Source organism: Camellia sinensis, chromosome 2, assembly GCF_055761805.1.
Source record: "Camellia sinensis isolate YWXY chromosome 2, ASM5576180v1, whole genome shotgun sequence".
NCBI classification, from domain to species: Eukaryota; Viridiplantae; Streptophyta; class Magnoliopsida; order Ericales; family Theaceae; genus Camellia; species Camellia sinensis.
Genome location: NC_138962.1, coordinates 170,383,572 through 170,401,965, shown reverse-complemented (window position 1 = coordinate 170,401,965; position 18,394 = coordinate 170,383,572). Strand labels below are relative to the sequence as shown.

Sequence of the window (18,394 nt, the reverse complement as noted above, 5' to 3'; positions counted from 1 at the left end):
AAGTAAAGTGTCATTTTAGTTATCGTAATTTTAATTTGAACATTTTGGTCCGAACATTTTAAATTTTATTACAAGATGGCCCTCCATCAAATGTTGTTAACAATTGAAATAGAAAAAATTAAGTGCAAAATTAGAAAAATCAAAATAAAATTCAAAACAAATTATAAAGACCAATAATATAATAGATTTGTTACACTGATAGTTCTTATAATTGATTTTAAATTTTACTTTAGTCCCTCTTTTATTTTACTCATAGTACTTTTTCATTTTAAATGCAAACAAAATTAAAAATGTATTAACTAAAACCCCATATTGTTGGGTAAATATTGAAAAACTTCTAAGACCACTCTCAACCAACTGAGAAAAATCATGATGGAGATATGAATTCATTAAAAAATATATTAAAAAGAGTAATATCAGGTATCATAAAAAAATATCATAAAAAATTTTTCACTGTTAAATTATACATATAAAAAAATACCACACACTAATAAAAAGATACAAAAATTTTATGAAGCATTTTATGATATTTTTTTTATGATCCGTAATATTATTTTATTAGAAAGTAATTGCGTTCTACCTACGGTCTTTTATTTTTTTTATTTATATGTTGTTTTCGCAGAGTAAGGATCCTCTAGAGTAATTTTTTCCTAAAGTGCTACATTATGTGGTTGAGATTTATTGGCAAGTCACATTAATTTTTCTGATGTGGCTTACCAGTAAATCTCAACCACACAATGTAGCACTTTAGGAAACTTTAGAAAAATTTCACTCTAGAGGATCCTTGGTGGTTTTCGCATAGGGAAAGGGAGCCAATAGAAGAAGACGCCATTTTTGACTTTATTCTCAGCACTCAATAATATTTGGGTTCTTTTATTTTGAGTATTTTATTTTTATTTTTAATTTATATGTTGTTTTCGCAGAGGGACAGGGAGCCAATGAATGGAGACTCACTTTTGACTTCTTCGCAACTCAATAATTTCTTCTTCTCCTCACAAAAATATTAAAATGGGACTGCTAAAGCTTTTTTCACTGAAAAAAAAGTAAACAACCTCTTTGCTTCGCTTTGCTTCGCTTTGCTTCTGATATGTTGGTTTTTCTTTTCCTTCTGTAATCGGAAACAATGCCTATAGAAGGGATCTTTGTCTCTGGCTTCGTCAATTTGTTGTTTGGGAAGTTGACCTCTTTTGCCTCCTCGAAATTACCCACCTTTGAAGGTATTGACACCCAGCTGACCAATTGGACCAATATGCTATCGCAAATTGAAGATCTTTTGATTGATGCGGAGAAGAAGCAGTTGACCGATCGAGCCGTGAAACGGTGGCTCGACGATCTCCAGGATCTGGCATATGATTTGGATGATTTAGTGGATGAGTTCGCCACCGAAGCTTTGCGACACAAGCTCAAGGCAAAGCCGCCCCAAGCTAGTTCCAGCAAGGTATGGAATCCCATCCTTAATTTCAAGCCAAGAGATGTTATGTTTAATTTCAAAATGAAGTCCAAGATTGAGGAGATCAATACCAGATTGCACAATAGTTTTGAACAATGTTTGAAACTTAATTTGGTTAAGATTGTTGGAACCACCCCTACACCTACGACTAAGACTTGGCAAAGACCAGACTCTACATCTTTATTTGATGAACCTCGCATTTATGGCCGAGAACATGATCAAAGAAAGATAATTGAGTTGCTCGTAAGGGGGGATGAATCAAGTCACAACAACATTGGTGTAATTCCCATTGTGGGTATGGGTGGGATTGGCAAGACCACCCTTGCTCAGATGGTATACAACAATGAAACTGTGCAGAAGCATTTCGTTCTAAAAGCCTGGGTCTGCGTGTCAGATGATTTCGACATTATGAGAATAACAAAAGCAATTCTTGAGTCAGTGACTTCCCAGACATTTAGTTTTAATAACTTGGACCAAGTTCAAGTTCAACTAAAGCAGGCTTTGGCTGGAAAGAAGTTCTTAATTGTTTTAGATGATATCTGGAACAAAAAATACAGTGACTGGAATGTTTTGAAGAAACCTTTCAATGATGGAGCCGAAGGGAGTAAAGTTGTGGTGACTACACGTGACACAGAAGTTGCAGGAATGATGACAACTGTTGAACTTCATGAGGTTAAGATCCTATCAAAGGAGGATTGTTGGTCATTGTTTGCACAACATGCCTTTGCGAATACAAGTATTGATGCAAATCCAAAATTGGTATCAATTGGTAAGGAAATTGTGGAGAAATGTAAAGGTTTGCCTCTGGCTGCTAGGACACTCGGTGGCCTTTTACGCAGCAAAGTACGAGATGAGGAATGGGAAGATGTATTGCATAGTAAAATATGGGATTTACCACAAGAAAGTGACATCCTTCCAGCTTTGAGGTTAAGTTACCATCATCTGTCTTCACATTTGAAGCAGTGCTTTGCATACTGCTCCATAATACCCAACGACTATGAATTTGAGGAAGAGGAGTTGGTCTTGTTGTGGATGGCAGAGGGTTTCATTCAAAAACAAAGAAAGAAACAAATGGAAGATGTTGGAGGTGAGTACTTTCGGGAATTGTTTTCAAGGTCTTTTTTCCAACCATCAAGTACGAGTAAAAGCTCTAAATTTGTGATGCATGACCTCATCAATGATTTGGCTCAGGTTGTTGCAAGAGATACTTGTTTAAGATTGGATGATAAATTTAAAGATCCAGAGCAGTACCAAAATCTAAAAAAAGTTCGACATTCATCCTACATGCAAAAGTACTATGAGGGCATGAAAAAATTTGAGATCTTTGACAAAGCCATGCACTTACGAACTTTCTTACCATTTAACACACAAAATGCCCTGAATTGTTATTTGGCAAGCAATGTTCCCGTTAATCTATTGCCAAAGTTAAGACGCTTGAGGGTGCTCAGTATGAGTAGATATCGCATCACAGAAGTTCCAAATTCGGTTGGAGATTTGAAACATCTGCGGTATCTTAACCTATCCTACACCTCCATTAAAGAATTACCTAAATCACTAGGCTCTCTTTACAATCTACAAACATTGATGTTAAGAGAATGTAGAAAACTGAAAAAGTTGCCAACATACTTGGGAAACCTAATTGACCTACGTCATCTCGATATTACAAATGCACATTCCTTAAAAGAAATGCCACTGGGAATAGGTAAGTTGGCTAGTCTTCAAACGCTGTCCAATTTCATTGTTACTAAAAACAATGGGCAGCAGTTAAGAGAGTTGGGGAACTTAATTTATCTTCGGGGGAAGCTTTGCCTATCTGGGTTACAGAATGTGGTGGTTCCATTAGATGCAAGGGAGGCGAATTTAAATGATAAGAAGGGGTTAGATGTGTTATCAATGAAATGGAGTATTTACTCTGATAATTCACGAGATGGAAGAGTTGAAACAGAAGTGCTTGACATGCTACAACCTCACAAAGATTTAAAAGAGCTCCATATCAAAGACTATCTTGGTACAGGATTTCCAACTTGGATAGGAGATCCCCTGTTCTCCAATATGATTGACCTAAGTTTAGATAATTGTGGAAATTGTGCATCCTTGCCACCACTAGGACAACTACCGTCCCTCAAAAAGCTTTACATTGAAGGAATGAGTGTACTAAAGCATGTTGGTCGTGAGTTTTATGGGCAGGGTGGTGCAAAACCCTTTCAATTACTGGAGACTCTAAGCTTTAAGGATATGCCGGAATGGGAGTATTGGTATACTTTCGAAGATGATAAGGAAGTTGAACCATTTACTCATGTTAGTGAGCTCTCCATCGAATATTGCCCTAAACTTGTTGGAATGTTGCCAAGTGATCTACCTTGTTTGAATAATCTAAAGATTACACAGTGCCCGCAATTGCTAGTTGAAGTTTCCAGGGTTGTCCACCCTTCACTCACCTCTATAGCTATGAATGACGTTCCTCTAACAAGCCTCCAAGCGGTCCTTGAGATGAGTAGTATGGTTAATGATGAAGTGATATCGGCAAATGCAAAGTCTAAGCATCCGAGTTCAATAACTTCCTTGAGCATTGGGATGATTAAGAAACTCGAGCTCTTGCCGAAATGGGTCACTCATGGGCTGATGGAACTCGAAGCATTAGAGATCACAAGCTGTGAAGAACTCAAGACACTGTGGAAGAATGAGGAGAGAGTGCAACACTGTCTCCCTGCATTCCGACGTTTGAAAATTGAAGGCTGCCCCCAGCTTGTTTCATTGTTTGAAGAAGATGAGGATGAAGACAACAAAGGGCAACATGAGCCGCAGCAGCAGCAAGAGGGACTCCCCTGCATAGTGAGGAGGCTTGAGCATCTAACAATACATAATTGTGAAAAGCTGGAGAAACTACCATGGCTGCTACATAACTTCACTTTTCTTGGAGAGTTGTACGTCTATAAGTGTCCGAGTCTCGGCTCTTTTCCGAAGACAGGTTTTCCGTGCACGTTGAAAACACTCACGGTACGTCGTTGTGAGGCTCTGCAATCCTTATTCCGGTGTTTAACACAGATTAATGACAGTAATCTTCAAGTGTTGGATGTTCGTGATTGTCCATCCCTCACATGCTTGATATCGTGCAGAGGTGGGGGGCTACCACTCACACTCAAAGAGCTTAAGATTTGGAGGTGTAAAAAGTTGGAGGCACTGCTAGTAGTAGAGGAGGGGATGGAAATTAACTGTCCATCTCTTGAGTCTGTTTCGATCATGTCTTGTGATAGGCTCAAATACTTGCCAGATGCCCTTCCTAATAATAATAATAATCTCAGGAATCTCAGTGGATTGTACTTGAGTGGGTGTAAGAATTTGGAGTACATTCTGGAAGGATGGTTCCACTCCGCAACAAATCTGGCACATTTGGATATCAGGGGATGCAAAAAACTCAAGGCCCTACCACACGGATTGCAGAGCATCAACTACCTCACTTCTCTTCAATCACTGTGCATGAATATTCCACATTGGAACAGCAACTTCAAGAAGATTGGTTTGCACAGGTTATCCTCTCTTAGAACACTGTTGATTGAAGGCCCAATTAGTGTGGCAGAGGATGAAGAAGAAGGTGTAGCGGGGTCCAGCTTTCCGATAGATGGGAAGTTGCTGCCCACCTCTCTGATCTGTCTTTGGATCTGGGATTTTCGAAATCTGGAGAAGCTATCTTCTAAGTTGTTTCAAAACCTCGCCTCTCTTGAATGCCTTGAAATCGTTGGTTGCCCTAGGCTCAAATCTTTACCAGTGCAAAGGCTGCCTCCCTCACTTATAAGCTTGCGAATCGAGAGATGTCCCAGACTAACAGGGAAGTGTGAAAAGGGGAAAGGCAAATATTGGCCCCACTTAGCTCACTTACCTCAAGTCGATGTTTTTTGATGAGTGATAAGCTCTGTTGTGGAGATTCCCACCGCAGTTTTACAAGCACTCAAATTGCCAGGTATAAAAACATAAACTAATTTTATAAATATAAACATTTAAAAAATATTTTCAGATTTTAAAAACAAAAAATCATATGAAAAACAATAAGTGTTTTTTCATTTTTATTTTTTTAACTTTTATAAATTTTAAAAAACTTAATCAAACAATCTAATTGATAGTAAAGATTTCCAGCATTGCTAATTTTTAATGTCTTTTTGCTTATTGATTTTCAAATTTTTTTTGAATGAGGGATCGTTGAAGTATGCAGTACATCATATTTTCAAGTTAATCAAATTTTTTTGGATGAGCAAGTTATTTGCAAATTCATATAAAAATATGTTAAATTTAAATTTGGAGGACCATTATGGAATGAGTAAATAATTTTTAAAATTTTGTTTGGTTTTGGAGTTTTCAAAAAAAAAGTTTTTAAATTTTTAATTCGTATTTTTTTAATATATTGGCTAATTTGTTTTATTTTTTAGATGCATCTAATCAGCATGTACTTAAATTTTTTTTAAAAATTAAAAATTTTTTAAAAAATTTAATAAATACAAAATACATACGAAAATGTATTAAATTTGCATATTTGTTAATATTTAGTGATTTTTTTTAAAAAAAATTCATTAATTTTATACGTTTTAGGTGAGTGGATCTAAAAACTTGAAAAACATTGATTAAATACTTAAAAAGTTCACTAAAAACAGTAAAATATGGATTGAAACTTACAAATTATTAAGTTGTTTCCTATATAGTGACTGGGAAAAGTCAGATTGAAAGTGATTAAGCTGGTACAAATTCTTGTTGAAGGGAGAATTTTTTGGCCGGTCAGATGAGGGTAATGTTAAAAAAAAAAAAGAAAAGAAAAGAAAGAAAGAAAGAAAGAAAGAAAGACAAGGAAATGTTGTGATGTAAGTAGTTTGCAAATGCTTAGAAAAATTAAAAAAAAAAAAATTGCTATTGTAAGAGCTAACTTAAAAAGTTACAAACAAATATACGCATATCAGGTGTCCAAATTTCATTTTTGTGAGTTGTTTAATAAATACGGAAACTGAAAGCAATTTTAATTTTATATCTGGAGTTGTTACATTTTTTGTATGAAAAATTTAGAGTATTAAGTTTTATCAATCTATGAGGGATTATTTGATACAGAAATGTGCTTTCAAGAATCTGAATACAAAGAAAGGCTTTTTCCGATAGATTTCCTTGTCTGCTTTTATTTATGAGGCAACCACAACAAATGGAAGAGTTCACATTCCTTTCCAACTTGGTGCATTTGTCCCTGGATATCCTGTCTATCTAGTGATTGTTCGCTATCCCCATGTACACTTTGACCAATCCTGGTAAGAATTTTCTTGAGTTGAAACCATTTTGGTGTTGTCTTTTGTAATATGTTTACCTAACTTGCATCATATGGCCTTTCATTTTGTTTAGGGGAAATATAGCTTTGGGAAAGCTCATGCTTAAAATGTTCATAGTTTCACAATTTCATGGAGGTATGTTGAGTGATTTTTTATTTATCTATAGTTGCATATAGTGAAAATGTAGTGAGCTTGGCTTTCCCCAGTATTTTTGTTTGTAAAATTTTTGGGTAGTATGTTGTATGAGGTGGCAATTCATATATATAGGTTGTTATAGTGATGCCCCAATTTGCTATTTTTCTTTTGATAACTAACTCACTCTCGCAGATCATCAATACTGATTATTCATCAGCTTAAATGTACATGCATTTATATGATGTGTCCTTGACTAAATTATAATTTAAATTTTGGTTACTGGATAACTTGTATGTTGTAAAAAGTTGAATGAAGTCATTTATTAAATTGTACAGGTCGAGCATCTTCCTATTGTTTTACCCCTTGAAAATTAGTAGAAATATGATGTTACCCATTTTACTCAGAGGGTGAATCGACATTATTTGATTAATCTTTGCTGCCTTGTTGGCTTTAGTTGATATTTTAATATTAAGTATATTCTTATACATCAACGTTTTTAATGGGCACATTACATACAATTTGTTAATTTTTTGTATGTTATTAACAGATTTTGTATTTCATATGCTTAATCTCCCTGAGCAATTCAGAACTAGTGAATGTTTAACACACCATAAAAATATTGTAATTGAATTTGTGTGATGTTATGTCTACTGCATTTGTGTGTGAAAGTCTGCCCTTTTTTTTTTTCGCATCTGTGCTCAAAGAATCAGCAAATTAATGATTCCAGGTCTTGGGATTTCAAATAATAATAATATATATATATACAAAGATCAAAATTTCGTTTCGGTGTGTTGTTTCAAATAGTACAGAAACAAAAACATCTCAGAAATATTTTATGAAATGAAGATAAAATGGAAATGTTTGAAAATATAAATTGAAATATATCTAAATGTACAAAAGCCTAATAATTGATTAATTAAACAAATTGAGATTCAAATAGTCATTCACGTAAAAGAATTAAAAAACTAATGTTACTATGAACTAAAAATTATTAAGTATTGTTAAATAACTCAATTTTATTAAACAAAAGTTTCCAATAAGGACTAAAAGTTTACTTAAGCAGCAATAATAAATGTTGATGAAAATTTCTAAATTTGTATAGATACAATTTACTCTTTTTGTATATCACACTATGTTTCGGTGTGTTTCACTATGTTTTGATGTGTTTCAATGAAAACACTAGAATTTTATTATTCCATTAGTGTTTCGTTTTGGTCTCTTGGGAAATGGAAACATTTCGGCCATTTCAATGGAACCAAACGAATTTTTTTTTCCTCACATATGTTAAAGATAAATCCATGTCAAAAAGTTTTTCATTCATGTGTTGTCTACGTTTTTCATGTTATTTGGTTCCAAACAAATGGCATATGGTACCTATTAAAATTGGGTGTAACTGCACATGCAACAGCCCTCGTGTCTTCTATGTGCACTATGTTAACTTATTAGAATTGGAGGAATAGTTTCCTATTGTCTGTCTTTAGTTTGGGAAATTTGTCCCTTTTGTATTCTTTTAGTAGCTGTTGGTGTATTGTCTTGATTCTTAGGGGTAGAACCATGTATAACAAAGTTGGGTCAAATGACCTCACTGGAGATTTGTAAATCTGAAATTATTATTCTGACTTTTTGAAAATTTTATTTTAAATGAGGTCAATCTTGTACACTAAAAAATATGAACTAATTTCATAAAGCATAGAGATTAAAATATAATCATGTTACCCCATTTTTCCTTCGAATATTTTAGTTATTCTTTTTCATTTTCTTCTTTCTTTGAATTCTTTTGTAGATGTTCACCTGTTACCTACCTTATACATCACTATTATCCTAATATCCAAGGAGATCATTACGGCATTATTTTGGAGAGGATTTGAGCTTACATTTTAAAAAAAGGGAAAAAAAAGAGAGGGGAACTTGTGACATTAAAAAGGAGGGAAATTTAGCAATAAACCCCCTTTACCTTCCTTTCATTGTTAAAAGGACTAAGAAAAAAATTATACTTCCTAAACCCCCTCATAATTATAAAGTCTTGCATAAAGGACAAAATTTATTATTTAAATATTTTATATGACTATTATACCCTCAACTAATTCAACTATTATAAAGTCTGCATATATAATCAGCTTCGTCATCAACTGTATCATAATCACCATAGTCGCGTCTTCCAAGCTTCAGCAGAAGGTCGTCGACAAGCCGTCGCCGACGGTGGCTTAGTCCTCTCTTCATCTTCATAATCAGCAATGTCATCGTCATCACTCTCCTAGCCAAGTCCGGTCAGTTATCAAGTGAAACTCCGACGATCAATAATGTCGAAACCGATCTCTACGATGAACTCATCAAGAACATCGGGAACGAAATCAACTACGGGCCGGAAAATTGTCCTCCGGTGCCGGAATTGAAGGAGATCGTCTACGAGGAGAAACAGATCGTCTCTGAATTGATCGCTGTTACTCCGAAGAGCAATGAATTGATCGCTGAAACACAGATTTGAAAGCTCCGGTTCCTCCCTCTCCCTTCTAGGAGGCGACAAAGGCATGTTTGGTGGAGTTGTTTGGTTATACATATTTTTTTAAACACATATTTGAGTTTTGAATATATGTGTATATATATATATACATATATTTGTGTGTATGAGTGTTGTTGAATAAATGTATTCTTTTCATTGAGATTTGTGATTATTGATCGAGTTTTAGAAGTTTTTCTTCTCAATTAGATATGTTGATTTGTTGATTAATTCGTTTTGTTTTTGTTTTTGTTTTTTGTTTTTTTTGGATTTATTTTTGTTGTTTTTGATCTAATTTCATTTGACAGAACCAGAGTAAAATTTTACTCTGGTTCTATTGCTCTGTTTTTTTCATTTGACAGAACCAGAGTAAAATTTTACTTTTATACAGAGTAAAATTTTACTTTTGTGTAGAGTCTAACATTTTACTAGTTTTTCAAAGTAAAATTTTACTTTTATATAGAGTAAAATTTTACTTTTAGCTTTAGAGTCTCACAGTTTACTCGTTTTTCAGAGTAAAATTTTACTTTTATACAGAGTAAAATTTTACTTTTGTGTAGAGTAACATTTTACTAGTTTTTCAGAGTAAAATTTTACTTTTATATAGAGTAAAATTTTACTTTTAGCTTCAGAGTCTCACAGTTTACTCGTTTTTCAGAATAAAATTTTACTTTTATACAGAGTCAAATTTTACTTTTGTGTAGAGTAACATTTTACTAGTTTTTCAGAGTAAAATTTTACTTTTATACAGAGTAAAATTTTACTTTTAGTTTCAGAGTGTAATATTTTAGTCTTATTCAGAGTAAAATTTTACTTTTATACAGAGTAAAATTTTACTCTGAAATACACAGTGAAGATGGCTTAATAGGAGAGCTGATAGATATGAGAGTAATATAGTAAAAGAAACAAGTTTTAAAATATTAGGGGGTTTTGAAAGTACTTATATAATTTTTGTCCTTTTGAAAGACAAATTAGATAGTGAGGGGGCTATCACCAAATCCCCCTAAAAAGGAATTGTCAACAAACACAGTGGGTGTTGTTTTCTTCAACTTAATTAACTAGACAAACGTTATGTTCAAAGGATATATCTGAATTAAATTTGTTCAAAATTTTAGTGATGGAAAATATTATACATTTATGATTTATGGAATCAATTGTTTAACTTTATTAGCATTTATAGAATTTTAGTATTAGTGATGCAAGCGGTCATTTATTAGATTTTTGTAAAAATTAACTATTGTGGTTTTTGCTTTCATTATGGTATTTGTTATTTGGTAACTATAAATTACTTGATCCAGTTTTGTGTATTACACAAGTTTATTAGTGTACATTATGTATAATTGAAGGTTTATATTAGTGGTGAATTGTTTAATGGATGTTTCTGGCTCTACAATGGTTGATTCTTAGAACTAATATGGAGAAGAATCCTATTTTTGTGAACTTGATGATATCTAACAGCACACTCCATTTTGGATTTGTCTTGATTTGCCACTTGAGCTGCCTTGAGTATATATATCATTCTCTCTAAGTTATTTGTGGATATTGAGTTTTTAATCTATCAATTCATCCCTGATGGATATATGCAGACTAGCCATGCTATAGCTACCTCTCTTAATCTTACACATGAAGAAGTTATTGAAACTGAATGATTTTTATTAGATTGAAAACTCAGAGATACAGTACGTTATATACACTCAACATGTTTGCAAAATGTCTAATGAAAATATCTACCTAACTCACTCTATTACTGTCACGCCCCAAGCTCCGTGACAACACCGCACACTCATTTAACTGAGCATGCAAGGCTAAGAGTTGAACACATAACCAACAATGTAAAATACTCAAATTAAATCCTTAAATATCATAATGCTAAAAACCATACAAATAGATAATTCTCATCGTATGAAATTATCCACCAAGTCCACTAATAAATAAAAAAATAAAAAAAAATCCAAGTACTTAAATCATAGTCCTACTCTTGGCACTACCACAAGTAAAAACCCCACGCAGCTCTATTCCTCAGAATCTGAAAAAAATAAAATAAGGGTAAGCTAGACAACCCAGTAAATAACCAACCACCACTGCTAGCTGGATCAAGTATATAAAAAAAAAAATAGTCGATAACCAATAAATATATTCTTTGCTACCATTCAATAAATGAACAATTATTTTGTAAGATGGTTTCATAGCTGAAAATAAACAGTGTAGCAATAAATTTTAATTGAAAAGACAATGAGGTAATTCAACGAAATTTCGTTGTTCAAAATTGATGGTTCGATATTCAATGGTTCAATGATGCGATTCACAAAACCCAAGTCGTGGAGACTAGGGTCACTTAACCCGTGACAAGGCCCAGAACCACACATAGGCCGGTGGTAAAGCCCCAAAAGAAACTAGTTTCTGTGCCAATAAATAACCCCCATTGGCTAGGGTCCAAATCATAATCAGACTAGAGTAATGCTCAAAATTTAAACAATAAACAACTTTTAAATAAAATATTCGATATTTTCAAAATAAACATTTAGTACAATTTTCATAATAGTTCCATAAAATATTCAAATAATTTCATAATAATATTCGATACTGTTTTATACTTGACCCATATTTTATTTTAAGAGAACATGAAGGCTATGAATAAATACTTATAATTTTAAACGATTCAATAGGAAATGAAAATGTACCAACAGGGATAGAGGGTTACTTACCTTAAACGCTTAGAAATAATATTCCAACACCAACTCCAAACACCCAGCTCCACCACTTCAATTACACAAACCTAATAAATAAAATCTCAAATAAATTAATATTTTTACGTGTTACATAGACCCACAAAAGCCCCACCATATTAGATTAATGTATTGCTTTAATATCCAAGTAATCAAACCATTCAACCCAACTTTATAGCCAAACACACCCTTACCCATGATACAAAACTCCATTGTTTCTATTACCCACCCAAAGTTACACTCACACAATGCACCCAATTCTCAAAACCTAAGTAGGCACCTATAGATCTTTCAAATCCCCTTAATGCATTGATTGTTTAATTCCTCAACATAAACTCAATAATCAACAGTAAAGGCAGATTTTACCCCAACCAATGGGTGTCCCAAAATCACCCTATGTGCTGCCTCCAATCCCTATTGCAGCCTCACTTGAACCTCTCTTCTCTCTTTCTTTTCTTTTACCTTCTCAAACCCTTGCCACCTATGGAGCAATTCCCAGCCTCTGTTTTGTTTGCTTCCCAAGACTTAAAGCCATAACAAGTGGACTTATTAACCTAATTTCTCAAAGTTACAAAATTACCCATCTAAGTAATAGAAAATATAATGTCATCTCATAACTAATTCTTTGATATTAATAAATGACCCATATAAATTAATTTAATTACTAACCTATCCAATAAAATAATCCTATACACAACTTGGGTTTTACAGTTACAACAAGTTGAACTAACACTTGACTTGTTTGGTTTGTAGGACAACATATCTCTAGTCTGGTCTTGAATTGTTGCTGAGTCTTGATTGGTTACTATAACTGTACAAACATCTCATTCCTATGGGGACATCATGCTGCTTGCAAAAGCTTCCGAGTCCAAAAGGTCACTTTTCGTGCTCCATGTGTTTTGGCTTTTATAGTTTATCTTGCTTTTAGGTCGGCAAAAATGATCTTGTACTTCATTCAAACATTCTATGAAGTGCTAGATTTGAGCTCTTAAACTTAATTTGATGGCCTTTTTTTGCGATGGACCAAGAATATTTGATGCAGCTGCAATGATGGAATTTACATTGTCTCCTTGGGATCTCATAATATATTAGGTGTAGGCAAGGTTTTAAAAAGCGGCCGCAACCGTTACGTAACGCCATTACGTAACGGTTTTGGCGGTTACTGCCACCCGTTACGGCCGCTTTTGCAGTGTGATTGAGATTCACAGGTGTGTCCGCCGTAGCGGCTGCCGTAGCGGTGCCGTAACAGCCGTAATGGCTTGTTATGCACCGTTATGTAACAGTTCCAAACTGTTTCTTTCGAAAAAAACACACAAAAAAAGGCTGAAAATGGGGGAAGAGGGATAGAGAGAAAAGGGAAGATAAAGAGAGAAAATGGAGGAGCAAAAGATAGAGAGAGAGAAGAGGGAAGATGAATAACATGTTATTGATTTGTTGAAGCTACTTCACCTATGCTATTCTATTTAGCTGCTATCACTAAACCATTTTGTTTGTGTGCGTCTATCTATATATTGTTTGAAAATAATAATAATAATAAGTGTGGTCATTATCTATTTGGCTTGGTTAAAATATGTATATATATATATATATATATTTAGGCTCTTATTTATTCTCTTACTTTTGTCATTGTTTATCTTATATATAATAATTAGTGATTGATTTTTTGTATAATATAAAATCATTAATTATTAAAATAAAATGTAAAAAACTCAGTTTATAGTGATTTAAAAATATGAAATACATTGGGTCATACTTAAAAATTTACAAAAATTGATTAATATTTATTTTTAACCCAATAAATATGATCATGGAAAAAAAAATATGCGTATCGATAAGTTTTTTTCAAATTGTGCGAAAAATAAAAAAATTCACGGTTCCGATTACCGCAACCGTTATACTACGGCCTTTACACCCCGCAACCGCAACCGCAACCGCGTCACTGCCACCGTTACGGCGACCGCAACCGCTTTTTAGAACCTTGGATGTAGGCCTTGAAACACACCATTTAACGCTTATGATTCCTCTCTTCCAAAATAAATAAGTTGAATTAATGTTTTTATTAATGACTATTGATTAATCTATATATTACTGAATGGAGGAAAGATCACAGATTAATTTGAAAAAATAGAGGTAAAAAACGCAGCAAAGAAGTCTTGAAAGAACTAATGTGCCAGTAAAAGGTCTTGTATTCCTTTAGTTCTAGCAAGGAGATTTTTCCATCTCAACTAGAGTCTTGAAACAGATCTTTAAAATGTAAATTCAGTATTACTTCTATCTATATTAATTTGGTTTCTTTTCTATGGTTTTAGTAAACAATGAATTGTTAACTAATGGAACATGAAAAAATAAAATACCCTGGAAATGAAACTTACGGTCGTAATTTTGTGGGAAGAAGAGTATACATTATGTTGATGTTTGGTGCATTATGTCTGAGTCATAGCACTTGACATGTACACCTTGAATTGTTAGTGAAGGTGAAGATAAGAGAAATCAAGTAATACATCTGGCTGTCCAAATTCTTAAGCATAGTTCTTGCTGCTTAATCTTGGCTGGTGAGGAGTAGATTGTTTTCGAACTTGGCATGCTGTATGGTTTCAGACTTTTCTTAGGTGTGCTCTGTCTAATTTATATCGGGTAGTCGCTCTTACAATTGAATCCAAGTGTGCCGAGAACACACCATGGTTAGATTGATTTCTGAAGTAAAGAAAAATACACAGATGAAAATAAAGTTGTCTGTGACCATGCAATTTGTGTTTGTAGTTTTAGTTAATTATAATTTCTCTTTAGCTAGACAGAAATAATTTGAGGCAATGACGCATTGCTGTTGCTTTTCTCTCCATGTCCTTATTGATAACATTGAAGATTTTGCTCCAATAATATATACTCCTACAGTAGAATTGGTTTGCCAAAACTATTCAGGGTTGTTCAGACGCCCATGGGGAATGTACTTCAGTGCAAAAGATAAAGGAGAGATGATGTCCATGATCTATAACTGGCCTGGTCATCTGGTATTTTGGAAATCTAAAATGCATTAATGTATAGTTTTGCTCTCTTTATTGCTTTTACCTACTTCTTGGTGATACATTAAGAGTGCTTTGTACTTGTACCAGATCAGATGGTAAACAAAGCAAGGTAAAAAAATGTGTCCAGTGTAGCATTATTGTTTGCTGTGAATAATGAATATATACATTACAAAATGAGCACATTTGCTCGCTTAGAAATGAAAATTGGTTCAGCACTCCTTGCAGCTTAAAGGTTATGTTCATCATTGCACTTGACATATCATGGGTATATGACTTCTTCTGTATTGCAGGTTGACATGATTGTCCTGACTGATGGTAGTCGCATTCTTGGTCCGGGTGATCTTGGGGTCCAGGGAACTAGAATACCCATTGGAAATCTTGATATGTATGTCGCTGCTGCTGGAATCAATCCACAGAGAGTATGCTCTACTTATCTCTCTTTATTATGTACAGTTTCATGTAGGCATTGCACAAACAGGTGTGCACTAAAATAAATTTGGTATACAAGTGTGTGTCAATGTATAAACCCCTGCGCACACTGACAAGTAAATACACATTTAGTACTGGGCTGACTCACAGATGTTTACCATGCTTGATATGGATCATAGCACATTGTTATTGCATGTATCATGCGTGTTGAAGGTTACCTATGCTTGCTTATATGTTGGTTGTGTTGTTATATTTTCATGCTTTGCAAGACATATTTCTATTGGCTGTTTTTCATCAATGTGGATATTATATTGATGAAAGTGCATATATATGAGATAGAAGGTTAGATACGTGGAGAACTGACAGTAATTTCTCGTCCACCTGATCTCAAAGATACTAGTAACTATGATATTTATATCCAGTTTTGGACTAACTATTTACCCTTTCATTATGCTTTCTTCTATACCAATCTAGCTGTGTTCATCTATGACAGATCCTTCCAGTTATGCTTGATGTTGGTATACAAACAATCAAAAGCTTCTTGAAGACTGTCTTTCTATTGACTTTGTGCTGTTTATTTTATGTTCAGTGGTTCCTTCTCTTTGTTTAATATTTTATTGTTTCAATTGTTTCATACTTCATAGAAGTTTAAAGGCTGCATTTTTGGGACTGAATATATTCAACCAGATCACTTGCTCTTTAACATGATTGATTATTATCTCTCTTACGGACTGTAATAGGCCTTGAATACTGCAATACTGGATGCCTCTCTCTCTCTCTTAACACATGCAGAGAGGAGAGGTGAAGTTGCTTTGTGATAATTAAAGTTTCATGCATCTCCTTCATTTGATTGTCTGCTTTCTCAATATCTGTGATTATTTTGGCGTCATATGCACATGTTTTAAGCAATATGCTTGTTCCCTTGTAAATATAATATTATCTAGCTTATACAATAAAAGTGTTTTGCTGATGGAGATATACATGCTCATATCTTTTCATTCTGAGAACTCCATGAAACTTAGAAAAATTTTCTCGGTAGAATATTCTTGTCAAATAAAGTTGCTGTCAGCCTGGACAAGTATTTGTTGTCTTTTGAGGGTACTATGCAAATGAACTATGCCAATTAGACTATAAAGCTTCATTGGTGCTGATTATGTAATATACGTAAATAAAATTACCCTGATTGAGTAATGTACTTGAGACAAAGTGACTAGGATAGCATAGGATCTTTTTTGTTTATTAAGCAATAGAAAAATATGGATTGATCTAATGCATTCCGAAAATTACTCAAAATTTGATTGTCGGGCAACCTGTCCTAGGCCATATTTGACTGTCTTAGTGTGACTTTATATTAAAAATTATGATGTAGCAAATGTTTAGTGACTATGAAATGGGTTTTGGTAGAACTGCTAAAGTCCTTGCTGATGAAAGCAACAATACAAATTTTTTTGAAAAAGATTATATAATCAAACAAATATAGAAGTGGATGTAGCACTTTGTATATTTTTCATTTCTCTTAACTTAAATTCAACTAGAAGACATTGGGTTCGTTTGGTTTGTATTTCTGAAAAATTTTTGGGAAATTTTCTCTACAAATAAGTTTTTAAAAGTAATCAAACCAAACAAATTTTTCCAAAAAAATTTCTCAAAATTTGTAAACCAAACGAGTTTTCCAAACAAATCTCTCTCTCACACACATCAAATCAATCACTTTTTCCAAAACTCTCTCTCAAAATAATTTTTCAAAATATCTTTTGAAAAAAACCAAACCAAACAACTTTTCGTACTTTTTATCTCTAAAACACATCTCTCAAACACAAACCAAGCATACCCATTGTATCCTGATAGAATTAAGCACTTCATTTTGTGAGGGTGCTAATTGCAGATCCAGAGGTGCTTTCGAAAGATAATCATAATTAATACTTAGAATCAACTTTAACATGGATAAAACTTCTAAGATTTAATTATTTAATATTACTCTTTATGGTGTGAATTCAGATTTAGATCCAACAGAACTTGAAGTTAAAGTCTAACAAAACTAGAGATGTAAATATGAATCACCTCATTAGATATGTACCTGCATATATATCTTTGTTTTTTAGGATGACCTTACCTAAACAAACTAGAAACGAAAATGCACTGAAAATAGAAACCACGGAATTATGGAAACAATCTGACTGTACATAAGTGTACATATAATGCCCAAGAGTGTCTAGTTATTACAACCAAATTATTATCATTCAAATGGAGTTGTTTATTATTTATCAAACAATAAAATAAAATAAATAAAGACTATACTTCCATGTGTTGTAATATTGATTTCCATTTAAATTCCATCATCACAAAGGTTTCAAGTCTAATCTTTTCTTGTTTACAATTGTTTCTTGTCAATTATTTTCATATTTTTCTCATTTTGTAAGAAAGACATCATGAACCTCTCAGATTTGAAAATAGTGACTATTTACTTGTATGAAGTAGGATTTCCCTTGTTAAATTTCATTACTAACACCTTAGGTTGGACTTCCAACAATTTTAAACATTGAAGTTCATTCATGCTTATCCATTCTTAACATTCATTTATGCTGAATATACTCTATTTCGTTCTCCATATTTTCAAGTCTTTAAGCAGAGTAAGTAGACTACATAACTGGTTGTAAACCCATTTTTTCCAACAAACTTCATGAGGATTTATTTTCACTTGATTTTACTTTGACAGATTTGGGTCTTCGGCACCCTCAGTTGGAAGGAGAGGAGTATCTATCAATTGTTGATGAATTTATGGAGGCAATTCACGCCCGTCGGCCCAAGGCTATTGTGCAGGTTTAACTCTTTCAGAA

The 18,394-nt window shown here is 33.5% G+C and overlaps 2 protein-coding genes across 4 annotated transcripts in view; both read left to right on the top strand.

Moving 5' to 3' along the window:
• The first annotated feature begins 1,018 nt into the window (after positions 1-1,018).
• Positions 1,019-12,980, top strand: LOC145820455 (putative disease resistance RPP13-like protein 1). 3 transcript variants are annotated; one of them, XM_082916119.1, is made up of 4 exons: positions 1,019-5,408; positions 6,539-6,729; positions 6,821-6,882; positions 12,859-12,980. In XM_082916119.1, the coding sequence occupies exon 1, from the start codon at positions 1,124-1,126 to the stop codon at positions 5,345-5,347; it is 4,224 nt and encodes a 1,407-aa protein (XP_082772245.1). In that variant the 5' UTR covers positions 1,019-1,123; the 3' UTR covers positions 5,348-5,408; positions 6,539-6,729; positions 6,821-6,882; positions 12,859-12,980. The 3 variants fall into 3 exon arrangements, with proteins under 3 accessions (XP_082772245.1, XP_082772246.1, XP_082772247.1); XM_082916120.1 differs by lacking the exon at positions 12,859-12,980 and adding an exon at positions 8,983-9,610; XM_082916121.1 differs by lacking the exon at positions 6,821-6,882 and having other exon boundaries at positions 12,859-12,978.
• LOC114298960 (NAD-dependent malic enzyme 59 kDa isoform, mitochondrial) overlaps positions 12,865-18,394 on the top strand; it is a 17,883-nt gene continuing 12,353 nt past the window's right edge. The window contains 4 exon segments of the mRNA XM_082916122.1: positions 12,865-12,980; positions 15,354-15,547; positions 16,298-16,358; positions 18,274-18,377. Of these exon segments, the coding sequence (XP_082772248.1) occupies positions 15,398-15,547; positions 16,298-16,358; positions 18,274-18,377 (315 nt within the window). The 5' untranslated portion in view covers positions 12,865-12,980; positions 15,354-15,397.

What these genes read in the sequence shown, in the direction of transcription:
- LOC145820455 (XM_082916119.1), top strand. Translation starts at nt 1,124, where the DNA reads ATGCCTATAGAAGGGATCTTTGTCTCTGGCTTCGTCAATTTGTTGTTT.